Source organism: Engystomops pustulosus, chromosome 6, assembly GCF_040894005.1.
Source record: "Engystomops pustulosus chromosome 6, aEngPut4.maternal, whole genome shotgun sequence".
Taxonomy (NCBI): domain Eukaryota; kingdom Metazoa; phylum Chordata; class Amphibia; order Anura; family Leptodactylidae; genus Engystomops; species Engystomops pustulosus.
The window spans coordinates 77,009,415-77,036,122 of NC_092416.1; the positions used below are offsets into that span (position 1 = coordinate 77,009,415).

The 26,708-nt window shown below is 42.4% G+C and overlaps 1 protein-coding gene across 3 annotated transcripts in view; it reads right to left on the reverse strand.

The window, feature by feature from the left end:
- Positions 1-7,677: 7,677 nt before the first annotated feature.
- KIRREL3 (kirre like nephrin family adhesion molecule 3) overlaps positions 7,678-26,708 on the reverse strand; it is a 535,939-nt gene continuing 516,908 nt past the window's right edge. For all 3 annotated transcript variants that reach the window (XM_072156677.1, XM_072156678.1, XM_072156679.1), the window contains 4 exons: positions 24,889-24,996; positions 23,333-23,442; positions 11,603-11,683; positions 7,678-9,244 (listed from right to left, as the gene is read on the reverse strand). In XM_072156677.1, coding sequence (XP_072012778.1) covers positions 8,801-9,244; positions 11,603-11,683; positions 23,333-23,442; positions 24,889-24,996 — 743 coding nt within the window. In that variant the 3' untranslated portion in view covers positions 7,678-8,800. The remainder of the gene's footprint in view (positions 9,245-11,602; positions 11,684-23,332; positions 23,443-24,888; positions 24,997-26,708) is intronic.

The window sequence follows — 26,708 nt, forward strand, 5'->3', positions numbered from 1 at the left end:
CCACAGTACACAGCCAAACATGGAGCTACAGCAGCAGTACACAGCCATACATGGAGCTACAGCCATAGTACACAGTCATACATGGAGCTACAGCCATAGTACACAGCCATACATGGAGCAACAGCTGCAGTACACAGCCATACATGGAGCTACAACAACAGTACACAGCCATACATGGAGCTACAGCCGCAGTACACAGCCATACATGGAGCTACAGCCACAGTACACAGCCAAACATGGAGCTACAGCAGCAGTACACAGCCATACATGGAGCTACAACAACAGTACACAGCCATACATGGAGCTACAGCCGCAGTACACAGCCATACATGGAGCTACAGCCACAGTATACATCCATACATGGAGATACAGCCGCAGTACACAGCCATACATGGAGCTACAACAACAGTACACAGCCATACATGGTGCTACAGCCACAGTACACAGCCATACATGGAGCTACAGCCACAGTACACCGCCATACATGGAACTGCAGCCTTGGTACACATCTATACATGAAGATACAGCCTCTGTATACAGTCATACATGCAGCTACAGCCAGGGACGGTTTTAGACAAAGTGGGGCCCTATTTTATGAGCATTCACAGTCAGTAAGAGGCTGATTTAGCCATGCACCATAATAACACTTTGTAGTTACAAGCAGTAGTATGGTAAGTATCTGTAATATGGGACTGTAGGAGAATGTTATAGGAGAGAGACAGATGATAGGTAGATTGATGGTGGATAAATAAATATAAAAGATGATAAAGATTTATAGATACAGAAATATAAAGTAGATTACATATAGATAACTAGATAGCAGATAGATTGATCTGAGAGATACACTCACCGGCCACTTTATTAGGTACACCTGTCCAACTGCTCGTTAACACTTAATTTCTAATCAGCCAATCACATGGCGGCAACTCAGTGCATTTAGGCATGTAGACATGGTCAAGACAATCTCCTGCAGTTCAAACCGAGCATCAGTATTGGAAAGAAAGGTGATTTGAGTGCCTTTGAACGTGGCATGGTTGTTGGTGCCAGAAGGGCTGGTCTGAGTATTTCAGAAACTGCTGATCTACTGGGATTTTCACGCACAACCATCTCTAGGGTTTACAGAGAATGGTCCGAAAAAGAAAAAACATCCAGTGAGCGGTAGATCTGTGGGCGGAAATGCCTTGTTGATGCCAGAGGTCAGAGGAGAATGGGCAGACCCATTCTGCCACCCGTTACAACCAAGGTAGGCAGAAGAGCATCTCTGAACGCACAGTACGTCGAACTTTGAGGCAGATGGGGTACAGCAGCAGAAGACCACACCGGGTGCCACTCCTTTCAGCTAAGAACAGGAAACTCAGGCTACAATTTGCACAAGCTCATCGAAATTGGACAGTAGAAGATTGCAAAAACGTTGCCTGGTCTGATGAGTTTCGATTTCGGCGTCAACAACATGAAAGCATGGATCCATCCTGCCTTGTATCAACGGTTCAGGCTGGTGGTGGTGGTGTCATGGTGTAGGGAATATTTTCTTGGCACTCTTTGGGCCCCTTGGTACCAATTGAGCATTGTTGCAACTTCACAGCCTACCTGAGTATTGTTGCTGACCATGTCCATCCCTTTATGACCACAATGTACCCAACATCTGATGGCTACTTTCAGCAGGATAATGCGCCATGTCATAAAGCTGGAATCATCTCAGACTGGTTTCTTGAACATGAGAATGAGTTCACTGTACTCAAATGGCCTCCACAGTCACCAGATCTCAATCCAATAGAGCATTTTTGGGATGTGGTGGAACGGGAGATTCGCATCATGGATGTGCAGCCGACAAATCTGCGGCAACTGTGTGATGCCATCATGTCAATATGGACCAAAATCTCTGAGGAATGCTTCCAGCACCTTGTTGAATCTATGCCACGAAGAATTGAGGCAGTTCTGAAGGCAAAAGGGGTCCAACCCGTTACTAGCATGGTGTACCTAATAAAGTGGCCGGTGAGTGTAGATTGCGATTGATAGATGAATAGGTAACCGATGGGAAATAGATAGGTAGATAGAAGATATATAGATAAATAAATAGACAAAAATGCTAGATATATAAATGGTTAGATAGACAGTTATATAGGTAGGAAATAGTCAAATTATAGGAGATAGATAACTAGACAGATAGATGATAGATATATAGACAGGAGAAAAAGCATCTTCACCCCGGCATTCAACCAAGGGTTATCAAAGGAGCAATACATCCTCTGCCCACAAAAGTCCACATACAGGGGGCACTTTGAGGATAGGGGCCCCTAGGCAAATGCAAAGTTTGCCACCCCCTAATGCCACCCCTGGTTACAGCCACAGTACACTGCCATACATGGACATATCATTAGTACATAGCCTGTCTGTGGTATGTCACCAGTTATAACTCGACACTGTCCAGTGCATCGAGCACAACCCTGTAAAAGGAGAAATGGTAACTCCCAGTTGTTAATTTATTCATACATATACAGAATAATAACAGTTGCATCTAGAATTTTGAGAAAATATGATTTAGAGTTGTTAATTCATAAAGAATACAAGTAGAGTTGAGCAGACCCGAATCGCAAAGTTCATCGGGAGTTTGGATTGGGGTTCATGGTCAGCTCAATCCACCTCTCGGTAGCATCTGAAATTGTTACTGGCAGTGATTGTCGGCATTAACATTTTAAACTCTGCCGGGAAAGCTTCCGACGCCATTTACATTGATGTGGTGCAGTGGCATTTACATTCCGGCAATGCTGCGTGCTATATCAGGTCGGGCAGGCTCGGTCTGGCCCGCCACGGGGCTGGTGAATCCCCCCGTGGGCCCTGACACCTGCACTATGGCAGGGGCCTCTGTCCTGATAGGAGGCCCCTGCCAGTTCTAGTAAAAGAACACGATGCGGCCGCACCGGATGGCCGCATGTTTACCGGATGGAACTTGATCAATAGCATCGGCATCTGTAAGACGTGCACTTTCCCGATGCACATCGCACTTTGACCCAGGATGCGTTGCCGCTAAATGATGACATCACGCGGCTGCGGATCCTGTCCCCTGCATCCAGCAACCTCTCATGAACTCACCCCTGAATTGAGCAGAAGCCACAGGGGACTGGAGGGGGCTTGGAGGGTCCAAACAGAGGACAGCAGGGCCGCGACTTTTTTCACATTTTTACAGAGAATCGCGGGCAAAAATGTAATAAAAGATGTGTGCAGTTTGAGCAGGACCTTCCTGCTGTATACAGGGTAAGCTGGAGGACATGTGATGATGTCATCATCACATGACCCTCCGGCTTCTCCTCTATACAGACTCCTACGGAACAGACTGCTAACAGTGAGGTGAGAGGGAAATTAGAACAGAGGGGTAGCAAGGGGGGGGCTATGGGGGGAGAGGGAAACTAGAGCAGGGGGGGACTAGAACATGGGGGCAGCAGTTGGGGGGAACTAGGGGGGGAGAGGGAAACAAGGACAGGGGGGGACTAGAACAGGGGAAAGCAGGGGGGACTAAGGGGGGAGAGGGAAACTAGAACAGGAGGGCAGCAGGGGGGGAACTAGGGAGGGAGAGGGAAACTAGAGCAGGGGGTGGATATATGGGGGTGAAGGAAACTAGAACAGGGGGGACTAGGGGGGAAAGGGGAACTAGAGCAGGGGGTGGATATATGGAGGTGAGGGAAACTAGAACAGGGCGGCAACAGGGGGGGACTAGAACATGGGGGTTAGGGCGAGAGGAAAAATAGAACAGGGGGACACTAGGGGGAGAGGGAAACTAGAACAGGGGGGGACTAGGGAGGAGAGGGAAACTAGAACAGGGGGGACTAGGGGGGAGAGGGGAACTAGAGCAGGGGGTGGATATATGGGGGTGAGGGAAACTAGAACAGGGGAGCAACAGGGGGGACTAGAAAAGGGGGGACAAGGGGGGAGAGGAAAACTAGAACAGGGGGGACTAGGGGGAATAGGGAAACTAGAACAGGGGAGGACTAGGGGGGAGAGGGAAACTAGAACAGGGGGGGGGGCTAGGGGGGAGAGGGAAACTAGAACAGGGGGGACTAAAGGGGAGAGGGAAACTAGAGCAGGAGGTGGATATATGGGGGTGAGGAAAACTAGAACAAGGGGCCATCGGGGGGGAACTAGAACAGGGGGCAGCAGGGGGGTCACTAGGGGGGAGAGGAGAACAAGAGGGGAATTGATATTTCAGACGGTGGCGGAGAGGGCAAAATAATTGCAAGTGGTAGCAATAAGCCAGCATTTGCGATTATTTCAGGCCCTCTATGCCACCGACGTGGTGCAGAGGCCCTGGTAAATATGCCCCAATGTTTCTATGTAGCATGAGGGGGGGGGGCAGAATCAATTCCTCTGGTGGGCTCCAGGCACCCCTGTCGACACTGCGTAGGGGTACTTGTAACAACCCCCAGAGTCGTTCACGGTTCATTACCATAATACAAGAGGGGATTTTAGAAAGAAGGATAATAGATATATGTAGAGTCAGGGTGCCTAGATTTATGAGTAGGCGTCCCTGGTTTATCATGCTTGATTTTAATGGTAGATTTCCTTTAATGTGCTTTAGGGAGAAGATAACATGCCACCATTGCAGGTTTGTATAGTCAATATCCTATTTTTGTGCCATTGTTACATTATATGGAATTAACCAGAGGCCAGAGAGGTTGGTCAGAAGGAGGAATTTCTACTACAACTTGTCATTATATTCCTTGAATAATTAACTTATGAGGCTCAATGCCTAGGGTTGTCACAAGGCTACTTTAAAGCTGGCCATTAACCTAGGGTTGTAAGTACCAAAAAATGGTGTGACAATGTATTTGCATATTCTTTCCCTTATCATTCAACAGACAACATGGCTTCCTGCTTACCTTGATGTACAGTCACACTGTTGATTCCTTTTGCAGCTGTCCATTATAAAACTCATCATATGAAGGAAATGTGTAGACCCAAAGGAATCTCCCAGTTTATTTGTAATGATGTATCATTTATTTCATGTTTTCCAAATGCAGCTTTATTGTATGTGTTCATGTAAGGAAAGAAAAACACCTATAAGGGGGTTCAGTCTGACACTATACGTATGGAAAATGGGTCACAGCCATGAGTTGCTTCGATGTGAAAACCGCATTGTAATGGTGAATGAGGGGAGCATTGAGCTTTTACAGAGCACAATAAAGTCAGTTTTCAGAGATGATATAACATAGTAGTTGTAGTAGAAGATGTAGCATCGGGACGGAAAGGAATCTTTTATTCCAGCAGTTCTCCTTTTCAGGCCATTTATCTCCCTGACAACACAGAGAAGAGTCTGGCCGGAGCTCGCTATAACCAGAGGCTAATTGTTAACGAGGCGGAGAATGAAAATGTGGGGGCAAGTGACCATTAACACTCATGATGAGAGGACGACTCATGAATGTCCAGAACATTTCTTACCTCAAGGTTATGATTTTTCAGTTTTCATTTCCCTTTTTAAAGGATTACTCTCGGCTTCAGGTGGCCTAAAAATAATATAGAAGTAATACTTACCTTGGTCCATATATCCAGTCCAGGAAGGCCCCGCCCATCACATCCGGCTTGGTATAAAGTGGTAAAATGTCGACCTCACTTCAGCAGCACAAGACTGACTACAGACTATAGGGGGCTGTAATGGGTACACACTGGGGCTCATTTACTAAGGGTTGCATTGCTCACTTTCATCGGACTTTGCACCTTTTTCAGGGATTACATGGCTTGCGCAGGTATTTAACAGGTGTCGGTGCTGGGATTTTGGCACACACGATTGTCTTTTGGCGCAGCTGCGCTGGCTTCCATGCCGTCGGACGATCAGACTGATTAAGACTGAGCGCAGGATTTAACTTTCAAATTGTGTCGCAAGCTAATGCACTTACATGCACCACATAAAAGATGGTGAACTCTGTTGGACCTGAGCGAGGAAGTGACACATTCATGATATCAGGCGCACAATCTTAGTGAATCACGGCATTGTGCATTATCATGCATGCAGGGCTTAAAGGGGCAACAGGAGATAATTTGGGTGGACATCAATGCAATGGTAAAGGGCCCTGGTAGAGAAAGTTCAGGAGAAGCCATATTTACACTGTGCCCACCAGTGGTTGAGATCATTATGCTCACCATGGATGACAACATAAAAATCGATTACTACACAGTATAACCTACAACTATAAAGGACATCTCATTGTCTCAGAAAATCCAACTAATAAATACAGGAACAACAATATAATAACAATATTGCATCACACAAATGAAGATGAAAGAAAGCTGCATACAAACAGTTAAACACCAAAGAAATACTGACTACTAAGAAAGAAAGATTTTGTTATGGAGGTCTAAGAATACAGGTTAGAGGTCAGCAGCTATACTGAGAGCTGTTTCTTGTATAATAGAGTCAATGTGCCATTTATGGCAAGGAATACAGAAAAGCCCAGAAAGATTTCATACCAGTGTTCATTGTAACAAGGTGTGCACCAAATATTGCCTAAAACATAATACAAATATTATATATACAAATGCGAAAAAAGATGAAATGGACAGAAATATTTTACTGGTTGACTGCTTGAAGGTAGTCAACAAAAAGTATTGTTAGTGGTAATTCACTACAGTCATCACTGCCATAACAATACTTGACTCCATAAGTTTTGTATTTGTTGCTGTTGGTAACAGTGATAAAAGATTGTTGGTAACACATACATCACTATACGTTATATTAAAGTATGTCAAACTGAAATCAAATGTGTAGGAGCTACAAAAATCCATTATAATAATAAAAAAATACTCTAAAGGCCAAGTCACATGGCTGTATTAACAGCTCGAAACTCATGCAATGGCTAGGTTTACAGACCAGAACACCAACCAGTAATATGCTCAGTTATTTGGACCTCTTTAAACAATTTCTGCTAGTGGCTATAGAGCTAGATACATTTTTTACTCCTTCGGATATGTTGTAACTGGTATTATCTGTAAGAAGTTTGAAAATATGGTGTGCTGGTATAATTGATTTTGAATGTATGATTAGCATTGTGGTCACATCTTTGTGTTTTTCATCTGGCTATCCTTAGCCCATATTTCTTCTCTATATAGCATATGTGATATGTGATTTTGATATGTATTTTTTCATGATAAAATTTGAACTTTTTAAGATATATGGGTTAGTACTTTGTGTGTTTTGTTTTTGGTAGGTGTATCATGAGAATGGGCACCTGCAAGTTCCCTGAAGTACACTATAAGGAATGGAGTGCTGATCTAAATGATATATCCAAAACCCCCATAAAAGTGAATGGAGTGCTGATCTACATGCTTGACCTGTGTTAAACTGACTTCTACACACTTCCAATAAGGCTATATCAACTCCATTAAAGTGAATGTAGTGCAAGTTCATCAAGTATGGGCCAGATCAAGGGAGATGCAGGTACAGTTTTCATATTCACTGGGGGTCAGACCCCCAGCAATCAGACTCAGCCGTTATCCACTATGCTACTGTGTATGAGCACAGTGTAAAACCACTTGAAAAATGATTTTAAAAATTTGCCTTACAATATATGGACACTATGAGAAGGTGACATTTTCTTTTTAAAAGCTTCCAAGTTATAGAACCACGATATGTGAGTCACCACTTACTTGTGATGATGAAATAAATAAATCACAGACTCTGGGACAACAATGGCTGCCTGTCCTGTGTGCGGACATGTATTTATTAAAAGATATGTATATATAGATAACCAACAAACATGGCTGACCCCACTATGACACACACATCGCCTATTTTATTGAAGGATAACACATAACGCTCCGTTCTCTTTTAACATTTTATGCCCTGGCTGTCATTAAATGTTTTTAACCAGTGATCATGTGACTATGTGACTAGGCCCTTGGTCTGCACCCATCGTAGTACCCATCATTCACCTTTAATCAGTTCATGTCCCTTTATGATGAGTAGAAACAATCTATGAACTGTATAAAATAACCATATAAATTATAGGTGTGTGACGTCTCCAATGTGATGGGTCCTTGTAAGAGGTGAAGAAGAGACACAATGGGAACCCATTACTCCCTTACAGTCCCTGAAACTAGAGGATTTTTTTTCTCTCTTTTCTTTTTTTTTTAATAAAACATGACAAAATTATAGACAAACCATGAAACTCAAGATCTGCTCGATTATTTCCTACAGCCACATCCCCTGCCGATGGGGGAATAATCATACATGATACTGGGGAATACTGGGGAAGAGGTGGGGATGCCATTTAGAAGAAGTTTCATCTAAGGAACGTAATATTTTTATATATATATATATATATTTACTGGGCAATAAATGGAATAATCATGTATAGGCCAGTTTACTGCTACATGAGCTGGCAGCGTTCCCCGATGCTGCCATCCCTCTTCTACCCTGCCATTATCCGCATTTTATATCAGCATTGTGCTTACTAATGGCTAGATTCCTGCTTCACACTGTGCCAAAGCCCCACACAACCGGGAGCTTGACATTTTTTGATGTTTTTTTTTTTCAGGGATATAGTCTTATAAAACATTTTTTCCCTCCCACTTAAAGAATAGAAGCATGGCTTGTTGTACTCCATAGAACAAAGTGCTTTGTACAATATGGAGATCCTCCTGTCATCTCCTCTTTATGTTTTTCTCATATAAATATAAAACTAGATAAATATCTCAAGAGGCTCCACATGACCCTTAGTTCCCAGCTTTAGAATGTCCAAAGTTCCTGTCATAAGCCTTAACAGCTGAACGTCCTCCACTTTTACCCCCATTGCGTTTTGCATAAGGCCCATGGTCACACATGTGTCTGCATTCTCCTCTGAAGTGGCCGACTTGGGTCCGAATTTTGAGAAGATGATTGGGAGTAGTGGGACGAAGAAGCAGACGCTTTGCTGGACTTGTCAAATTGAACATAGCCATCTTGCTTTCCACTGCTGCTGACGCTGCTGTCACACTGAGTGTCCAGGAAAGAACTGCTGTCGCTCATTGAACCCCTCTGGAACTCACGTTCACAAAGCTCGATGGAGCTGCTGCCCATGCCAAGGACAAAGCGCTGGCTATAATCATATAGGCGGTTCTGACCACTCAGCGTGCTGTAGATGTTGGTGAAGGACATGCCAGTAGGCACCCTCTGCTTGTTTGCAGGACGTATATCTGGCTGACAATTGGATAAGGAGATAGTTGGGGTTGAATGATGGTCCTTGAAGGTATTGACACTGTAGTAGCCATTGGTTGGGTCCTAGAAAATAAGTTATTTCAGGATTATTTTAAGGCAAGGACAGTCACATCACACTGGGCATTGACTAGCAGTTACTAAGTTATATCACAGAGAAGATGAGAAGCTTTATGTTATACTGTGTGTTTTATCCTCTCAACATTTTTCACATCAGTGCTAGTGGTCAGTAAATCTTAACATTCAATATTTCCATCCAGTCCCTGAGAGTTTGTATCAAGTGATTTCAGTCTAGACAATTCTCTGAAGAAATCTCTCCCTTTCCTCATAATTGGTTGCAATGTTACATGTTACAACATGTATCAGTCTGAAGTCCAGATTTTTTAGAATAATTACAATTATACCATATACCAGGTCTTTGGATGTAAGTGGCAATGTTTTCAATAGCAAGGAAAGATTGTGGCTTTTCAGGAACATTTCCTGAAGTTAATGTATAAGACTGGAAACCTGCCGTGTTGGACTAAAATAATTGACAACAATTTACAAATTCCAAAAGTAGAGGCAGCTTCCTAGCCCTCGTCTCAGACTGTTATGGTCCTGGTAGCCGTGTCAGTAATATGTTGACTGGCTATTTCCTTGAGCTTAGGCCTTCTTAGATCTTTTTCCCGGGAACACATTTCCACACAGCAGCAGAGCTGAGAAAGCTGCCAGAAGGGGTTATTTGTTAAATGGGGCCCTCACAAAGGTGGAGCCCAGGGATGAAATACTGGTAGGTTAGACACTGCATCTACATGTACTCTAGGCCCACCTAGCTTAGGTTACATTGGATGATTCTTCATGACATGCCTAGTCGTCCCAGTACATGTTACTGTACTTGCCCTAAAACACTGGGCCAAATCTATTATACTGGCTGCAACAAAACTTGGAGTTTGCACATGTATTTAAGAAGTGTTTGCACCAGTTTTGTGTGTCGACAAGATGGAAAAAGATGTGCACCGAAATGGGCGTGGAAGTGCTTAATCGAAGTTTGCGACACATTGAATACAGCACATAATAGGGGTGGGTTAAGCTGATCTGTTAGACAATTTTAAATTGCAGTAGACAGTATTCCACTTTTGGATAAGGATTAGGCACTATGAGAAAGCAATTCTCTAGGGGCTCCTAGTGAGTGTCAAGAGCCAGCGTTATGGGCTTTACACTATAGGGACAAACAGGGTTGCTTCTTCCCACAATACTGCTCCTTGTACAATTTACGATTGTTCACTTTAAGGGGGAACTGATCAAACCCTTCTGTCTGAGTTACTATATAACATTAAGGGTAGAAGCCGTGTATCCCTAAGTACTGTTAGTGTGGATACTGTCTATTTGTGTTTTTAACACACTTTCAACTGTTCTTAAAAGCAGACCTAATAAGAGTTATTTTTTAACATATCTACTTTTTGCCCTGGAGGTTTAAAAAGGGCCTTGTGGTCGCAAGCCGGGCGACTTTTTGGAAATTTACATGAAATACAGCGACTCGACAGGGGTTCTCTTGCTCACCAGGTAACCGTGCATACAGGTATCCAGCTCACAGATGTTAATATACATGCACCTAACTTATATCACTATGGCTATTTATTGCAATTACTTTTGTGAACTGGATGGGCACATATAATGTTGTTGCAATCTACGTATTTTATTGCTTTGCCCTAGATGTCAAATTATTGTACTCCTGTATACCATACCTCCTGGTGTGTATAAACTTCTACCTCTCCTGTTACCCCTGATTTTATGATGATTTTATCATGGTGTGTAAAAATTAAAGTAAAAAATTAAGTAATAAAGTTTTTTCTTCTTAATTTATTTCCGTTTTCCTCATGTGCTCTTTTTGGTGTTATATCGACAGATTTGTGTTGCACACTGTGGGGCTCATTTACTAAGGGTCTGAACGCTACACTTTCAGTTTCTGGAATATTTCCGTTTTGCGACAAATTGCCCCGGGATTTTGGCGCACGCGATCGGATTTTGGCGCATCGGGACAGAAATGGGGGGGTTGAGGTCAAACCGCGGAATTTAAAAAAGGTTTTGTGTCACAAGATCAAGCACTCACAGGCACCAGGAAGAAGAAGGTGAACTCCGGCGGACCTCGTCGCAGCAGCGACACAGGAAAGGACTCGGAAACACGATCTTAGTTAATCCTGCCGGACCTGAATCTACGTCAGACAACGCACCGCTGGATTGCGACGGAACGGGGTAAGTAAATCTGCCCCTGTATGTTAAGGTACACCAAAAAAGATGGTGTACACTTCCCAAGCAGTACAGGGTGTCAAGGTGTCAAAGTGTTTCTTTTCTGGCGTAAATCTGGCACAGGTGTATTGATGAATTGGGTGCAATTCACATATTCTGCAGATAGTACAGCTCTTCTGCTTCATGTTACCATCTTACCTTCTGAAACTCCTTTTCTTCCTCCTTTAGAACCTCCAGTTGCTTGAGAACGGAGTCCTGCTGAAAGTCTCCTCTGTCGATCTGTAGAAGAAACATAAAGAGAGTGGTCACACCATACTTCCTCAATCCTACTTGGCTTTGACAAAGTTACACAGTGTATGGGGATCAAATGTGTAATAGATTCTGGCCCTAATGTCACCAGCACCATCGCTCCATTACCTGCTTATTAGCATGACTTGTGCCTGGGGCCCAGGTACATGTTGCACTGTAATATGCCCAATGTAGTGTCTAATGTAGTGTCTAATGTAGTGTTTCTTCACCATTCCCTGAATCATATGGGATAGAACTAGCAGCCTATTAAACCCAATGCATTTTGAATAGTCCTAGGTATAACTAAGGGTTAACTCTGCTTCAATGGTAACATCAGTAAAGATCAACCTCAGATATGGTAATATATATTTTGTACTGGACACCCCTTGTGCTGCAGAGGTTTTGCCACATGGAAATGTTACTCATAATTGCTATTGATTCTCTAGCGCCATTCTCCTTGCTTTGCCCCAGGGACTAAAAGGCAATATCGGAGGGGGAAGGGGGAGCACAGGCCATGAGTATCCAGTCCAGGGACCACAGCATATGAATCAATGGTGTTAATGGCAGGCAAGGGACATTGGCTGCACTGTGGTATAGTATTTCTCTCTGATATCATATTAAAGATAGAAGAGCTCTGGAATGGGCAGGCAGAATGTCTATCCATCCAGGCACTAAACAACAGCCAGGTTGTATAGCAATAAACACTTTATATTTGTAGCCTCGGCCTGAAGTCTGGGATTAAAGTCTACTCCGAGTTTAGATATATAAAGATGCTGTGGCAAAAACCTAACCAAAACTCATCAGAAAAACTCAATTATGTAACCTGTCATCATGCTGTCACCATTAAACCTAATGACAGGTTCCCACAGAAGTCTTCTTACTCTTTTCAATTTAATTTTAAAAATAAAAATCCAAAGTTCATATGTTTATTTAATTAATGTTAAGAAAGTAGTTGGCACCTACGGACTCACCAGCAGACTCACCGAGTCACCAGGAGTGTGAGTCACTACTCAGCCAACGTCTCCCTCAGCTCCCTCATTCCCACCTCCTTTGGTTTTCTCTTCAGCCCATTCACTGGATCTGAAAATGTCTCGGGAGTGAGGGAGATGAGTTTCGTCTTTCCCCTCCCTGATTCCTGAGTAATGGGTGAATGAGTGAGCTGAGGAAGCTTTTGGCCAAGTCATTGATTTTGCATAAGAGAAATAACAAGGGAGGGGAGAATAATGAGTGAGCTCAGGGTGACGTTGGCCAAGTCTCACCGTCTCACCCGTTGTTTTGCCTTCTATTGAATGAATGAATTAATGAATGAATGAATTTTTTTTGCACATGTGAAAAAAGATGTGAATGGATGTGAAAACTTTTTTTAAAAATGGAAACAATATGGATGTTTTTTCAACAGACATGCAACGGACTTGTCTGTGTGAATAAGCCCTTATGTAGTGATACTACCTCCCCTTTCATACTGCTTTATGACTGAATGCTGCAAAATCTAGCTGCCATCCAGCTTTCCCCGCAGAAGATATAATTATTGCTTTGAATTCACTAATTGGAACCGGAGATCCAGCAGCTCCATTTATATGTAGACCGTCCTGGCATCGGTCACTTTATGCTGCAGTGCATTCCTCTTGATGGATGTGATGTAGTGAAAAGGCCGCTGTCACCTCCCAGCAATTAAGATAAAAAATGCTTTGTTTTCTTCCTGATCCAGCGAAGTGCGATTGTGTTTAATTAAAGTAACAGAGTAAATCTTAAGAAGCAGAGCAGAAGGTGGCAATCTGTATCCTGTAATCGCTACTGCACCTGTCCGGGGTTTGCAGTATGATGGGGGAGGGGACCTGATTATTAAGTGCCATTGTTTGTTTTCTAACTAAATTTATTAGTCAATTTCTAAACCTGAAACTGAATAAAGAGCAGAAGGTGTGAAATATACATAATACTTGTCTACACAGCAACCCAGACCAACGTAACTGACCTGAGAATTCTGCACATATAAGTGTACATTCACACCGAGCTGGAAAAGGCAGAATTTGTGGGCTTAATGTATTTTTATATGTTAATGAATGCTAGAAAAATAAAAAAAACAAGATTGGCACATCCCAGGTGCGACAGGTTATTGAAGACACACTTAAATACAACTTCCTCACTAAAATAAATCTGAGTAGAATTCAAACAGTTACTCCCTCTATTCCCTTCATACACATACCTCTGCTCCAAATCCAGCAGCCAGGAAGCTCAACCCTGCCCCTTCCCATCTCACAGAAGGCAGTTCAGTGTGATACAGCCCAATAGAGCTGTATACTTTCATCAGCCACATACCCTCCCATCTTACAACAGACAGCTCAGTCTGATACAGCCCAAACCTGCTGCTTACCTCCCTCTGCCTAACCCTTCCTTAGCCATGCCCATCATTCTCTCTGTCCAGTCTTTCCTCTATGATGTTTAGCAGTGCCAGGTTATAAAAGACAGCATCTATCTCTCTTTACATTACAGGCAGTCCCCAGGTTACGTACAAGATAGGGTCCGGAGGTTTGTTCTTAAGTTGAATTTGTATGCAAGTTGAAACTGTATATTTTATAATTGTAAATCCAGACAAAAATTTTTTAGCCCCAGTGACAATTGGAGTTTAAACATTTTTTGCTGTAATGAGACCATGGATTATCAATAAAGCTTCAATACAGACACCTTACAGCTGATTATTGCAATCTGGGACTATAGTAAAGCATTCAGAAAGCTTCACTAGAGGTCAGAGGTGTCTGTCTGTAACTATGGGTTGTCTGTAAGTCGGGTGTCCTTAAGTAGGGGACCGCCTGTATTATAACACAGGGGACAGGGCAAAATCCCCTGGCACAATATATTGAAATAGTAGCTATTACTGCGTATGAAGAAGGGTGGAGGAGCAGAGTGCTGGTAGATGACAGAAGAGAACATTTAGGCAGTGAAAGAGAACACCCCATAGCTAGAAATCTGAATATTGAAGATGCCATCACTTGGAAATGATGGTTTATGACAAGAAAAACTCATTGCAAAAAAAATAACCAAGTGTTTTTTTCTTAATCATTACAAGAAAATAGCACAATTTGTGTTTAGTGATTTTTCTTGTGCAAAGTCCAAAGCCTTTAAGGGCTAAGGGGCATGTTACTCCGTGTCAGAGTTGTCACTCTGTTCCCTCATTTTCTACTGACAATGAGATGGTACCAGGGAGTGTAGTGAGAATGTCCTTGAGAGGATCCCGGCAGCAGTGTTATCATGCCGCTGACAGCGTCCTGTGTGAGATGAAACTTGGGCCGAAGAGGAAGAAAGGAAGGCAACAGAAGGTAGAAGGTGAGTATTCATGTTTTGGACTGCTTATTTATTTTTTTAATGGTCTGTTTGACTAAGGGTGGTCCCTGTGCTAGCTAAGGGGGGTCCTATGTTATCTAACACAGCTGCGGCTGTGCTATCTGAATAAGGGTGGTATATCTCACAAAGGAGGATGGGGCCCCGTGCTATCTCACTACGGGGGAGCCCTGTGCTATATTACTAGGGGGTTCCTTTGCTATATTGCTAAACTGGTTTTGTGCTATATTACTATGGAGGGTCCTGGTCTTCATTACTAAGGGGGAGTGTTGTGCTATATTACTAAGGGGGTCCTGTGCTACATTAATAAGGAGTAACTAAAATCAGTTTTGAGTGGTAAATATTACTGAGGAGGACTGTGGGACATAGCTGTTATCAAGAGCACATTTTACTGAATGTGATATTTTTAGGGACACAGTGTGGAGATGTGCTCCAAAGGCTGAAATCGCAAGGGTGCAAATTCGGGAGTGATGAGTCATGGGAGGGCAATGTCATGATTACATTCTGTACCTGATGTCTCCTGCATTGTCACTCATGAGGATTCCTCTAGGAAGAAGACCAGGACGGACAATGCCAGCATAAAGGCAGAAGGACACAGTTACAACCTAATTTAAGAAAAATCTGTATCTGCCTGAAGGCAGTCCAAGTGTGCAGTACGTTTTGCCAGTGTATCCATGTGGGGGTAGTCACTGCTGATATATATTTATGTGTGCAGTATATTCATTGCAGGTAAATATTGATTTGTTCAGCATAATTACTACAGGTATCTATGTGTTTGGTATAATCCATATAGTTGTAGTTCTATATATATATATATATATCAATTTCCTGGAATCTACTGTATATATTAAGTACCAAAACGAAAAGCAGGACAAAGTGATCACGGCACTACCGCATACTAATCAACAGTTTAACATATCCACATGGTATATTGCAGGAACAGGAGTCTGGACAGGTGCTGTGAGTCCCAATGAGGCAGTGGTGCTCTGTATCCTGTAGGCATATATTGACAATTGGAACGAGCAGAGATCGTGTAAAAAGGAAGGCACTCACCAAAATCCAGCGGAAAGGATAATTCTTCTTTATTATACATGCAAGGGTACTCACAAAATGTAGGACGGGCAAGGGAGGGAGTGAGGGGTGATGCTACCAAAAGGCAACGGCCGTTTCGCGCAGTCCGCGCTTCTTCCGGCCTCCGTGCATAGTGACTATACGTGCATAAGGGGTATAAATGTTATGTCGAACAACCAAATTATTCAAAACACCTGCGGTTCAAGAGGCGTATCTTGCCTCACATTACAAATTCCACCAATAACACGTCTCTAATGGCTAAAACTCACCCAGGCAAGTGGGAGCTCAGCCAATCCTGTGGCGCAATCATTCCCGTCTAGCGGCGTGCTTGGCGAGGCATCTCATGCCTCCGTCCGGAAGCCAGGCTGCCGTACCGCCCCTAACATGCTCAGCTGTCTGGGATGCATCACGTGACACCCTCTCCGCCCGCCACGCCTCCCGATCACATGACGCGTTACCATGGATACCGGTGCGGCGTCATCACATCTACGGATTAGCGGTGGGAGTAGAGGTGGAAGGCGAGCTTGTACCACTGACCCATAGGGTGATACGAAGCCTGTATAAGAACATTCTTGTCAACGTGGGAACAATGAACATAATCACAGGTAATAAACTAAAGGCTGTTAGATACATATACCCCGTGGTGATTAAAAACAAATAGGCGATGAAAACAATCAGTCATACACCTAGATGAGTCACTAAAATCATACAGTGTAACATTGTCTTATCAATTGGGATTATTATTACAACTATTATAAAAAGATTCCAAAATCAATTTTGTCATTAAGACCCACCGGTCCCATAGCGTTCGAGCGCAGAATCCACCTGCTTTCTGCTTGCAGCAGGAGGCGCTGTCTATCCCCTCCCTTAATTGGGTTCTTAACAACTTCTATGCCTGCGAATTTGAGCGTACTAATGTCCCCTCCATGTTCTTCTCTAATATGTTGTATGAGACGTGGGGCCCCTGTACCGGTTTCGATTGATCTAAGGTGCTCTTTCACTCTTAGATACAAATTCCTGATCGTCTTCCCGACATAAAATCTCTGGCAAGCACATTTCAAAACATATACCACGAAGGTGGTCTTACAGTTAATGAAACTTTTCACTTTGACTTTCAAACCTCCAAAATCTACCGTTTTTTCTCCTGAGTTGTACGGGCAACACTTGCACCTTCCACATCTGAAATTCCCCGCTATTGGGTTTCTCTCTAACCACGAATTACTCTGTGCTGATCTATAGGCACTATTGACCAATTCTGATCTGATAGTCTTTCCCCTTCTGAAACTCACCACTGGACCACCTTCTGCTACTTTGGCTAGGTCTCTATCGTTTTCTATCACGTGCCAGTTATCTTTAAATGCTTTCTTTATAAGGTCGGCCATGGGGGAGAACTCAAAAGTAAAGGAGAATTAAAGGCGTGGCGGGCGGAGAGGGTGTCACGTGATGCATCCCAGACAGCTGAGCGTGTTAGGGGCGGTACGGCAGCCTGGCTTCCGGACGGAGGCATGAGATGCCTCGCCAAGCACGCCGCTAGACGGGAATGATTGCGCCACAGGATTGGCTGAGCTCCCACTTGCCTGGGTGAGTTTTAGCCATTAGAGACGTGTTATTGGTGGAATTTGTAATGTGAGGCAAGATACGCCTCTTGAACCGCAGGTGTTTTGAATAATTTGGTTGTTCGACATAACATTTATACCCCTTATGCACGTATAGTCACTATGCACGGAGGCCGGAAGAAGCGCGGACTGCGCGAAACGGCCGTTGCCTTTTGGTAGCATCACCCCTCACTCCCTCCCTTGCCCGTCCTACATTTTGTGAGTACCCTTGCATGTATAATAAAGAAGAATTATCCTTTCCGCTGGATTTTGGTGAGTGCCTTCCTTTTTACACGATCTCTGCTCGTTCCAATTGTATATATTAAGTATACTATTTTCACTAAGGGTAAAGATTTTCGGTGTGATTTATCTACTGCTGGTCTGCTGGTAGGCCTTCATTGTAAATGATCCCATAGCAGTTAACCTTTTATGTTTTACTTCAGGATCTGCCCTGATTCAGCTGGGTTTTTGCTGTGATTTTACATGTGCATGTGGTGGGGGGCGCAATTGTGCTTGCCTGTTTAGCGCATCAAAATGCCTTGTCCTGGCCCTTTTCAAGGGAGAGGAGATCAGAGAAGGGAGAAATCAGTCTAAGAATGAAGCTTTTGCTTACACATGACAACAGCAGCGTCCTGGACACATAGCTCTCATATCAAACTTATATTACCGGCTAAAACCTGGAGCAGGTTGCAAGCTGCATTTTAGAGGCTCCAAGAAAGAAAAGAGAAATTAAATTTGCAGCCTGAAAATTAGTACAACTTCCATAAATCCTGCCTAACCTTGAGAAAGGGGCCCTAAATAAAGACCCTATCTAATGTGCCATCATGAAGCATGCTCAGGCCCTTGCAGAGTGCAGTGCTGGCTCATTGGCTATGCAGGTCGTCGAGCCTCGGCGCTGACAATGTCATACTCCTCCATTATGACGGATTGGAAAAGTGATTAAAACTATAGATCAGCTACAAATTCATCTGCAGCATTCCTGTAAGGGGCACGCACACTGTGACGGTGCGCCTGGCAGGAGAGGGACAGGTGCCAGGATTACAGCACAGGACTGCGGCCCAGGAGTGACAGTTCAGCCTCCTCCATGCATTAATTTCCTGCTACTAGAAACTTTTTCTTGAGGTAGAACTTTTCCATCAGGGCTGAATACAAAGCAGGGGATGAGCTGGCACAGGAGCCATGGTCCTGTGCCAAGAGCCGAGGCCTGACTGTGCCCCCAGTCATTTACCACAAAATTAGAACACCTGCCGGGCTCAAAGAACAGAATCAACTGGAGAGAATGATGCATTACAAAGGGCGACCTTATAGTCTGGTGTATAGGGACATCCTGCAACTGACCCAACAACTGATGCCCCATGACTGCACCAATATTTAGCATTGGGCAGAATCATGGGGTGTATAGAAGAGTGAGGCTGCACTTAAGTCATAGTGGAGCCCATACTGTTTTTTAAATAGACCCTATTCAATATGTAAAGAGTGTCTATTCACTAAATTAGGATTTGGTTCTGCAACTTTTCCACTAGACACTACACATTTTTTTTTCTAGTTTTCTATAATCTGTCAGTCAATAGTACTTGTAGTTCTTATCACCAGTGGTGGAACTACCACTGTCGCAGCCTTACTACATGATATATACATGCTGCGTGTATATATAATTTGGAGACGTTGCAGGTATATTTCATTGGAGGTGCTACATATATCTATGTTATTTACAGCTTCTGCATGTATATCATGTATAGGTAATATATATCTATAGTTCTATAGGCACTGCATGTATATTTTATTGGCAGCACTGAAATTATATTCATTTGAAGCTGCTGCATGTATATTTTATTGTAGGCATATATCTATATCATTTAGAGCGCCTCAAAATTATCATTTTGAGGTGCTGCATGTATATAGTTTGAGGTGTTGAAGGTATATTTTAGTTGGATGCATTCAATATATTTAATTTTGAGGCACCGTATACATTTAATTTTATTAATATATGTATATTAAATTTACAGAGCCTGGTTCTTGTGCTGTTTTTAGGCACGTAGGTCCGTTTGGCATTAGTGATAAAAACCTACAGTGTGTGACCCTAAGCTGTGATATCATTGTCCCCATCATGTACTGTAACCGCTGCCAATCCTTTCATAGATAATAGGAAGTCCTATGTAACACAGTCTGCTTCACATGAACATATTATTTGGAAGTGCTGCGTTTATATATCAAAAGGAGGCGCTACAGGTATATTCATTTGGAGGCACTACATATATATTCATTTAGAGCTGCGGAATGTATATTTCATTGGAGGTGCAGCATACATCTATATCATTTGGAGGTGCTTCATGTATATCATTAGGAGCTACAGTATGTATATATAATTTGGAGGTGCTTCATGTATATAAATCTGGATGCACTGCATATAAATTCTTTTGAAGCTTCTGCATATGCAACACCCCTGCCAATGCGCATGGCAGAGGAATGTTTGCGAATAAGCCCCCTGCATCACTCGGTACATCTACAGGTAATTAGCAGCGGTATTTTCTGCCTGGATAGGCAAGGGTTAAAACTGTTTCATGTTATTATCCAATGATGTTCCACCTTTGTAACTGGAGTGTGATTGGAGAGTGAGACCACCTGACCAGAGTGTAACAAAAACTTCTTAACAGGAAGTGACAAGCTCTCTTTAGGCCCAGCTCCTGACAGAGGAGTATCTCTTGCCAGCCAGCTCTCTTACTAGAGAGACCTCTTGGAATCTAGCTACTGACACAGGAGTATCTCTTCTACAACACTGAATGACCAGAGACAGTGTGAGATACACCTTCAGTGTCTCACACAGAACTACTTCCTAGGATTAAAGCTGCAGCTTCCAGCATTGGACACAGCTACCTCCCAGCCAGCATCTACAACCAGGATGGTGAACAAACTCCAGAGGTTCACTCTCCATGACCACTCTCCAGTAATCCGGACTATCCAATAATCCGATATCTGTATGAGATCATTTGGCTCATTTCCTGCAGTTGTTCCAATAAAGAACTGTAATATATTGATGCACAATGTTGCCTCCGTCTGGTCCCTGATACGACTGTAACATCAAGGTCTCCCCCATTCACTACCCAGGGACATATACTACGGACACTAAGGGGTTGCCCCAGGGAGATTCAGTACATCAGCCTCTCCCTCCTCATTTCTTGCACACACCACCTGCTGGAGACCTGCCAGGCTGTAGGACAGCCCACCGGTCCCCATACCAAGCAACAAGACATCAGTGTGTCTAGGCCGCAACCACCAGCCACTCCGGTATTCTGGGCCCCACCTGCCTCCAGACCCCAAGAAAAGGCTAGGCCCCGGTGGGGGATGTTCCACATGTACAGGCAGTCCCCGGGTTACATACAAGATAGGGTCTGTAGGTTTGTTCTTAAGTTGAGTTTGTATATAAGTCAGAACTGTATATTTTATCATTGTAGCTCCAGCCAGAACTTTTTTGGTCTCTGTGACAATTGGATTTTAAAAATGTTGGATTGTCATAAGAATCAATATTAACACTAAAGCTTCATTACAGACACCTGTGATAACTGTTACAGCTGATCAATGTAGCCTAGGACTAATGTACAATAAATTACCAATATCCAGGGGTCCGTTTGTAACTAGGGGTTGTATGTAAGTCGAGTGTTCTTAAGTAGGGACCGCCTGTATATTATTTGGAGGCGCTGCATGTTTATATCATTGGAGCAATGCATATATTTTTATTATTTGGAGCTGCTGAATTTATATTATTTGGAGGTACTGCATGGATATATTGTCTAGAGGTGCTGCATATATATCTATTTTGCATTTCCGGCTTCACATGGACATATCATTTGTAAGTGCTGCAGGAGTATCAATTGGAGGTGCTATATGTAAAGAATATGGAAATATTGCATGTGCAGCCTGTGCTGTGACCTATGTCAGCATCATCTATTATAACATACATAGTACCGCTGCCTCTCCCTCCATAGATACAGGCAATCCTGTGTAAAGTAGGGCACAGGATTTTCTGCTTCACATGGAGGGAGCATTGTTCTGTAAGTAAAGAATGTGTTTGTGTATGGTGTAAAAGTGTGCTATGGGGCTCAGTCATTTGAGTTAAGCCCCTGCTGATCACATAGCAGTACCTAGACCGGATACAGACATATTGGGGCACATTTACTTACCCAGTCTGCCAGAGTTCACCTTCTTCTTCCCGGTGCATGTAAGTGCATTGTCTTGCGACACAATTTTAAAGTTAAATCCCGCGCTCTGTCTGAATCAGTCAGATCGTCCGACAGCCCACCGCTCAATTTCTGTCGCATGAAAGCCAGCGCCGATGCAACAAAATCCGATCGCGTGCGACAAAAACCCAGCACAAACCCCTGTTAAATACCTGTCAAAGCTGCGCAAATCCAGAAAACAGCAAAGAACATGTCCTATCTTTTCCTGGGCTACGGTGCCGCACTGTACTGCTCCTGTATGGTGCCGTGAGCCCATAGAAGTGTATGGGTGACGTATATCGGCCATATATACGTCCCCCATACATGTGTGTGAATGTAGCCTTACACTGTTCCCTTTAATACTTATTTCAGTTGATGTTTTGCTGCAATATATCTATTCTAGACAGCCATGTAACCTAATTGTTATGGCCTCTAGACTGATACTTACCTTCACTGGTAACAAACAACAACAAGTAACAAAGCAGATGTGAGAGATTTATGCTGCTACTGAGAAGATACAAAATAAGTAACATTGCTGGAGGTCCAAAGAAAACCCCAGAAAATCGTTTTTCTCTCTTCACATAGTTTCTGTTGCATGAGTTTACTCCTCATACATGCTGGCAGTGATTTGTTTAGTTAATTATGCAGCAGTCCGTTTAGTATGGCGCACTATATTATTAGTTAATTATCTCTGAAACGAGCTGCGTTACACAGGGGCTGCCGCTCCCTGAGGACAGATCGTGCACGCTTAGATTATACAAAGTCTCCGCCGGGTGATTGCCATTGATTATGGGGGAGCAGGATTACGCGTCAGGCTTAAGGTTTCAGCCTCTCTTAAATTTCATCTCTCTAAACCATATAAGTGCGATACATTTCATGAGAGGAAGTGGTTTATCAGAAATTATTGTAAGTTTAAATCACATTTACGTGTCGGGAGGAAGATAAATCTGCCCAAATTAAAAAGCTTTTCAGAGCGGCTTTTTTAGTAAGTCAGATTTATGCAATGCGAGTTGTAATTAATACGCTGTAATAAAGCAGTTTATCAGGCTGTGTGTACACATAGTACAGCGTGTCCGCAGTCTGTATTCACATCTCTATCACTGGGAGGCTGTCGATCGTGCAGATTATACAGCAATCTGTCATGTCCTGTTATAAAACCTGCATGATAAATATATTGGCGCTGTGATATCATGAAAAGTGATGAACAAGAGTAAGAAGACTGCAATTTCCTGCTTTTCTCCCTCCAAGAGGAAGTTGTTTATCAGCCCATGACTTACATCAATGCATCATCTAACTCCTACAAGTTCTGCTCCAAATTTTGATCTGAAGAGGGCCACATTCCACCAAGACTCTGCATCTCGTCATTGTCTGATGCACAAATGGTTACATTCTATCTGTCACATACACATAGTTCTTCATCTCACCATTAACTGTTTAATGCTGGAATGCTCTTCTGTCTCTCTCCCGTTTGTTGGTTCTTTGTGTACAATCTCCACACGGATATCGTTTTTGGCAGACACTACACCCTTCAGATCTAAAGAATACATACATTTATTACAAGTTAAAACTGGCAATTAATAAAACGGATATTTTAATGGTTGGTGTACATGCCATACATGAACTAATGCTACATAAAATATGCATATTTTTTAATCCTCAGAATCAATAGCACAAATAGAAGTTGCAAAGATTTGGACAGTTTTGGACAGATTTATCATTCACCAATAGGCACTAAGGGGGAGATTCATGAGAAGTGTCTGAGGTAAAACTGTTCAAGTTGCCTGTGGAAACCAATCAGAACTTAGCTTTAATTTTATAAACAGCTGTGGGTAAAACAAAGCGTAGCTCTGATTGGTTGCCATGGGCATCTAGAACAGTCCTGCTCTCAGACCATTCTGATACATTTCCCACTAAATCTGGTTTGGGTTAAGACAGCCCGGTTTAAGTTGTTTTAGCAGGGAAAATGGATCTCCTTGCATCACATATAACTATGATGCTTGGAGTCCCATCTGAGCGCAGTGTTCAACCTGCAAAATCCAGCCACCAAAATGTCTTACTGTAGTCTAAATTTTAGACACTTTAAGTGGACACTGTCACCAAATTAATACATTTTAAACTACCAGCCACCTTAAGAAATGTCCTTTCTGTCCTCTTTTATGTGAAATCTCACCCGTTCAACTTCAACTCCTCCAAAGTCATGTGAAAATGAGCATAGAAATGTCGTAGCTTGGAGCCTGTAGGGGAGTGTCACTTCAGAATACCATATCCTTGGTTCAATAGTACCTAGAAACATGCTTGTGTCACTTAAAGGATAAGAATGTAATCTTTAAGATCTCATGAGGATTGTGATTCTGTGAGATACAGAACCAGACATAAGCAGGATCTGGATCTTTATCTGAAGCTATGTTCTTAACTGCCTGTATCTCTAGTTCTATAACTCAAAGAACCACAAGTTTGATACAATCTGAAAGATGAGATTCTAATCTTTAATATGACACTTTACACATCTCAAACACTCTCCAGTTATTTTCAGCTTATTTGCATATGACTTTGGAAGAGATTTTTTTTTTTATAGATAAATAGGTGAGATCACAATACCTAACAGCTGAGGGTTTGATACAATTGTATTCAGTCTTAACAATTGTCTGTGAATTGTGACTTACTGTGACTTACAAATGATCAACTCAGAGGTGATACAATTTAACCCCATTGATACAAACTATAAGGATTAGTCAAAGACTGAGGCTACAGATGTGTTTAGATCACTCATTATTATCCATATTGGACAAAAATGTAACAAACCTGCAGCCGTAAGAAGTACTTAACTACCCACTGTGTGGGTGAACCGGCATGTTAGTATAATGACACAGAATGGTTTATATAATACACTGATTGTGTTAACAATATTTTATTTTAAATCAAAGGTCAATAAATAAGTGACCCCCTCTTTCCTAATAATACAAGTTATTAGCACACTTACTTCTCTGATTCCGAGCGCAGCAAAATGCTACAATTGTAGCCATGAGGACCAGGAATGCTACTCCAGCACCGACCGCAACGCCAATGATGACTGTGACTGGGACAGATTCTGCAGGAGAAGAAGGTGGAGATGGTGAGTTCACACACTGATCTGTAGGCTCCTTCCATTGATCTTAAGAAATATTTGTCAAATTAATTCTTGCAGCAGATATTAGAGGGACATTCCATCCAGGGACACAGGTAAAGTAACAACATTTATTCGCTGTGCTGTGGAAGCCATATTTGCAAACAACTGCTTTGTTAGGGATCTTATGGGGGTCTATAAGCAGCAAAATGCTATAGAAAACAATAAAAATGATGTGACCACCAAGTTACAAAAACTCATAGAAAATCACTTTATTCCAAAGCCAATTTTTCTAAATCCATGGGACAGATTTATGTTGCCATATTTTCCAGAAGATTACCATAACAGTTATTATTATATGTATATAAACAGCATGTCCATAGCACGATTAGGCTGTTCAGATTGTTGCCTTTCCTTCAAAAGAAATTGAAATAAATTTATATATGATATTAGTTCTGTGTCAATTACCCATATTCATACATAACCGACATTGCTATTTGGCATACACACCTTAGAATGTGACAAAAGATATTGCAACTGCTCCTGTCTTACTAAGATCTCTTCACAAAAAAATAAGTTTAAGTAAATCTAGAGTTACAACTGTCTTCATCTTTCAATTAATTTTCTGTTTCTGTTACTGTAGTCCTATCATTCTATTCCTAAACCTGGATTGCCATTCAGCTTTGCACAACCTATGTCATTCTAGTCATGAACTAGGGGACACAAGATGAATAAAGCTACAGGTGCCTTAAATTGGGTATTACCAAATTATAACAATCTGATGGGTGGGGGTAAAACTGCTTGATAACCCATCGATCATGAGCATGGGGATCATGTTCTCACTAATTGGTGGACCATGTGTTCTGCCACTCCATTCAGTATTAAAGGGGTACTCCCATCTGGGCATTTACATTTAATTTAATTCATTTGCCATATGTAAACATTTCTTGAATTGGATATTAATTAAAAAAATGTTCCTGTGTGAAGATAATTTCTCATAAATGTAGCCATGATGTCCCTTAGAAACGAGATGGCTTCCTCGGATACGACCACCTCACATTTTGGCAGCAGTGGCCAGACATGCACTATTGAGTCTTGCCTGACCACCTGGATTCAGCAATCATTACCACAGGACGGCTGTGCGACATGTAGTAACTCCTGGACATTTCATATACAAACAGCCTTTGTGTCTTTGTGCAATCCCTCCAGCAGAGGTGGTCGTATCCGAGGAGTCAGTCTTGTTTCAAAGGGACCATATCACTACATTTATGAGAAATTATCTTCACACGGGTAAATTTTTTTAAATAACATCTAATTGAAGAAATGTTTATATATGGCAGATTAATGAAAGAGAATGTGAATGCCCGGACGAGAATACCCCTTTAAGGCTTTGAGAAAACAGTGACTTTACTAACCGTATAATAAATCTATGCTTATATTCTGCCAATATATGCTTCTGCAGAATTTTTCCTTTAAATATTTAAAGGGAAGCTCCATTACAATGCAGATGTCATTGCTCAATGTGTACTGCATAAGCAGGTCCCAAATTGACCACAAGGGTGTGGTATGCATTGGCCATAGCTTCAGTTATTAAGAAGTAAAGAGAATACATAAAATTTTTATGGTATTTCTCAGGATGAAACTACATATTCTTTTTAGTATTATTACAAATACCATAATTCTGATCTGAATGTTGT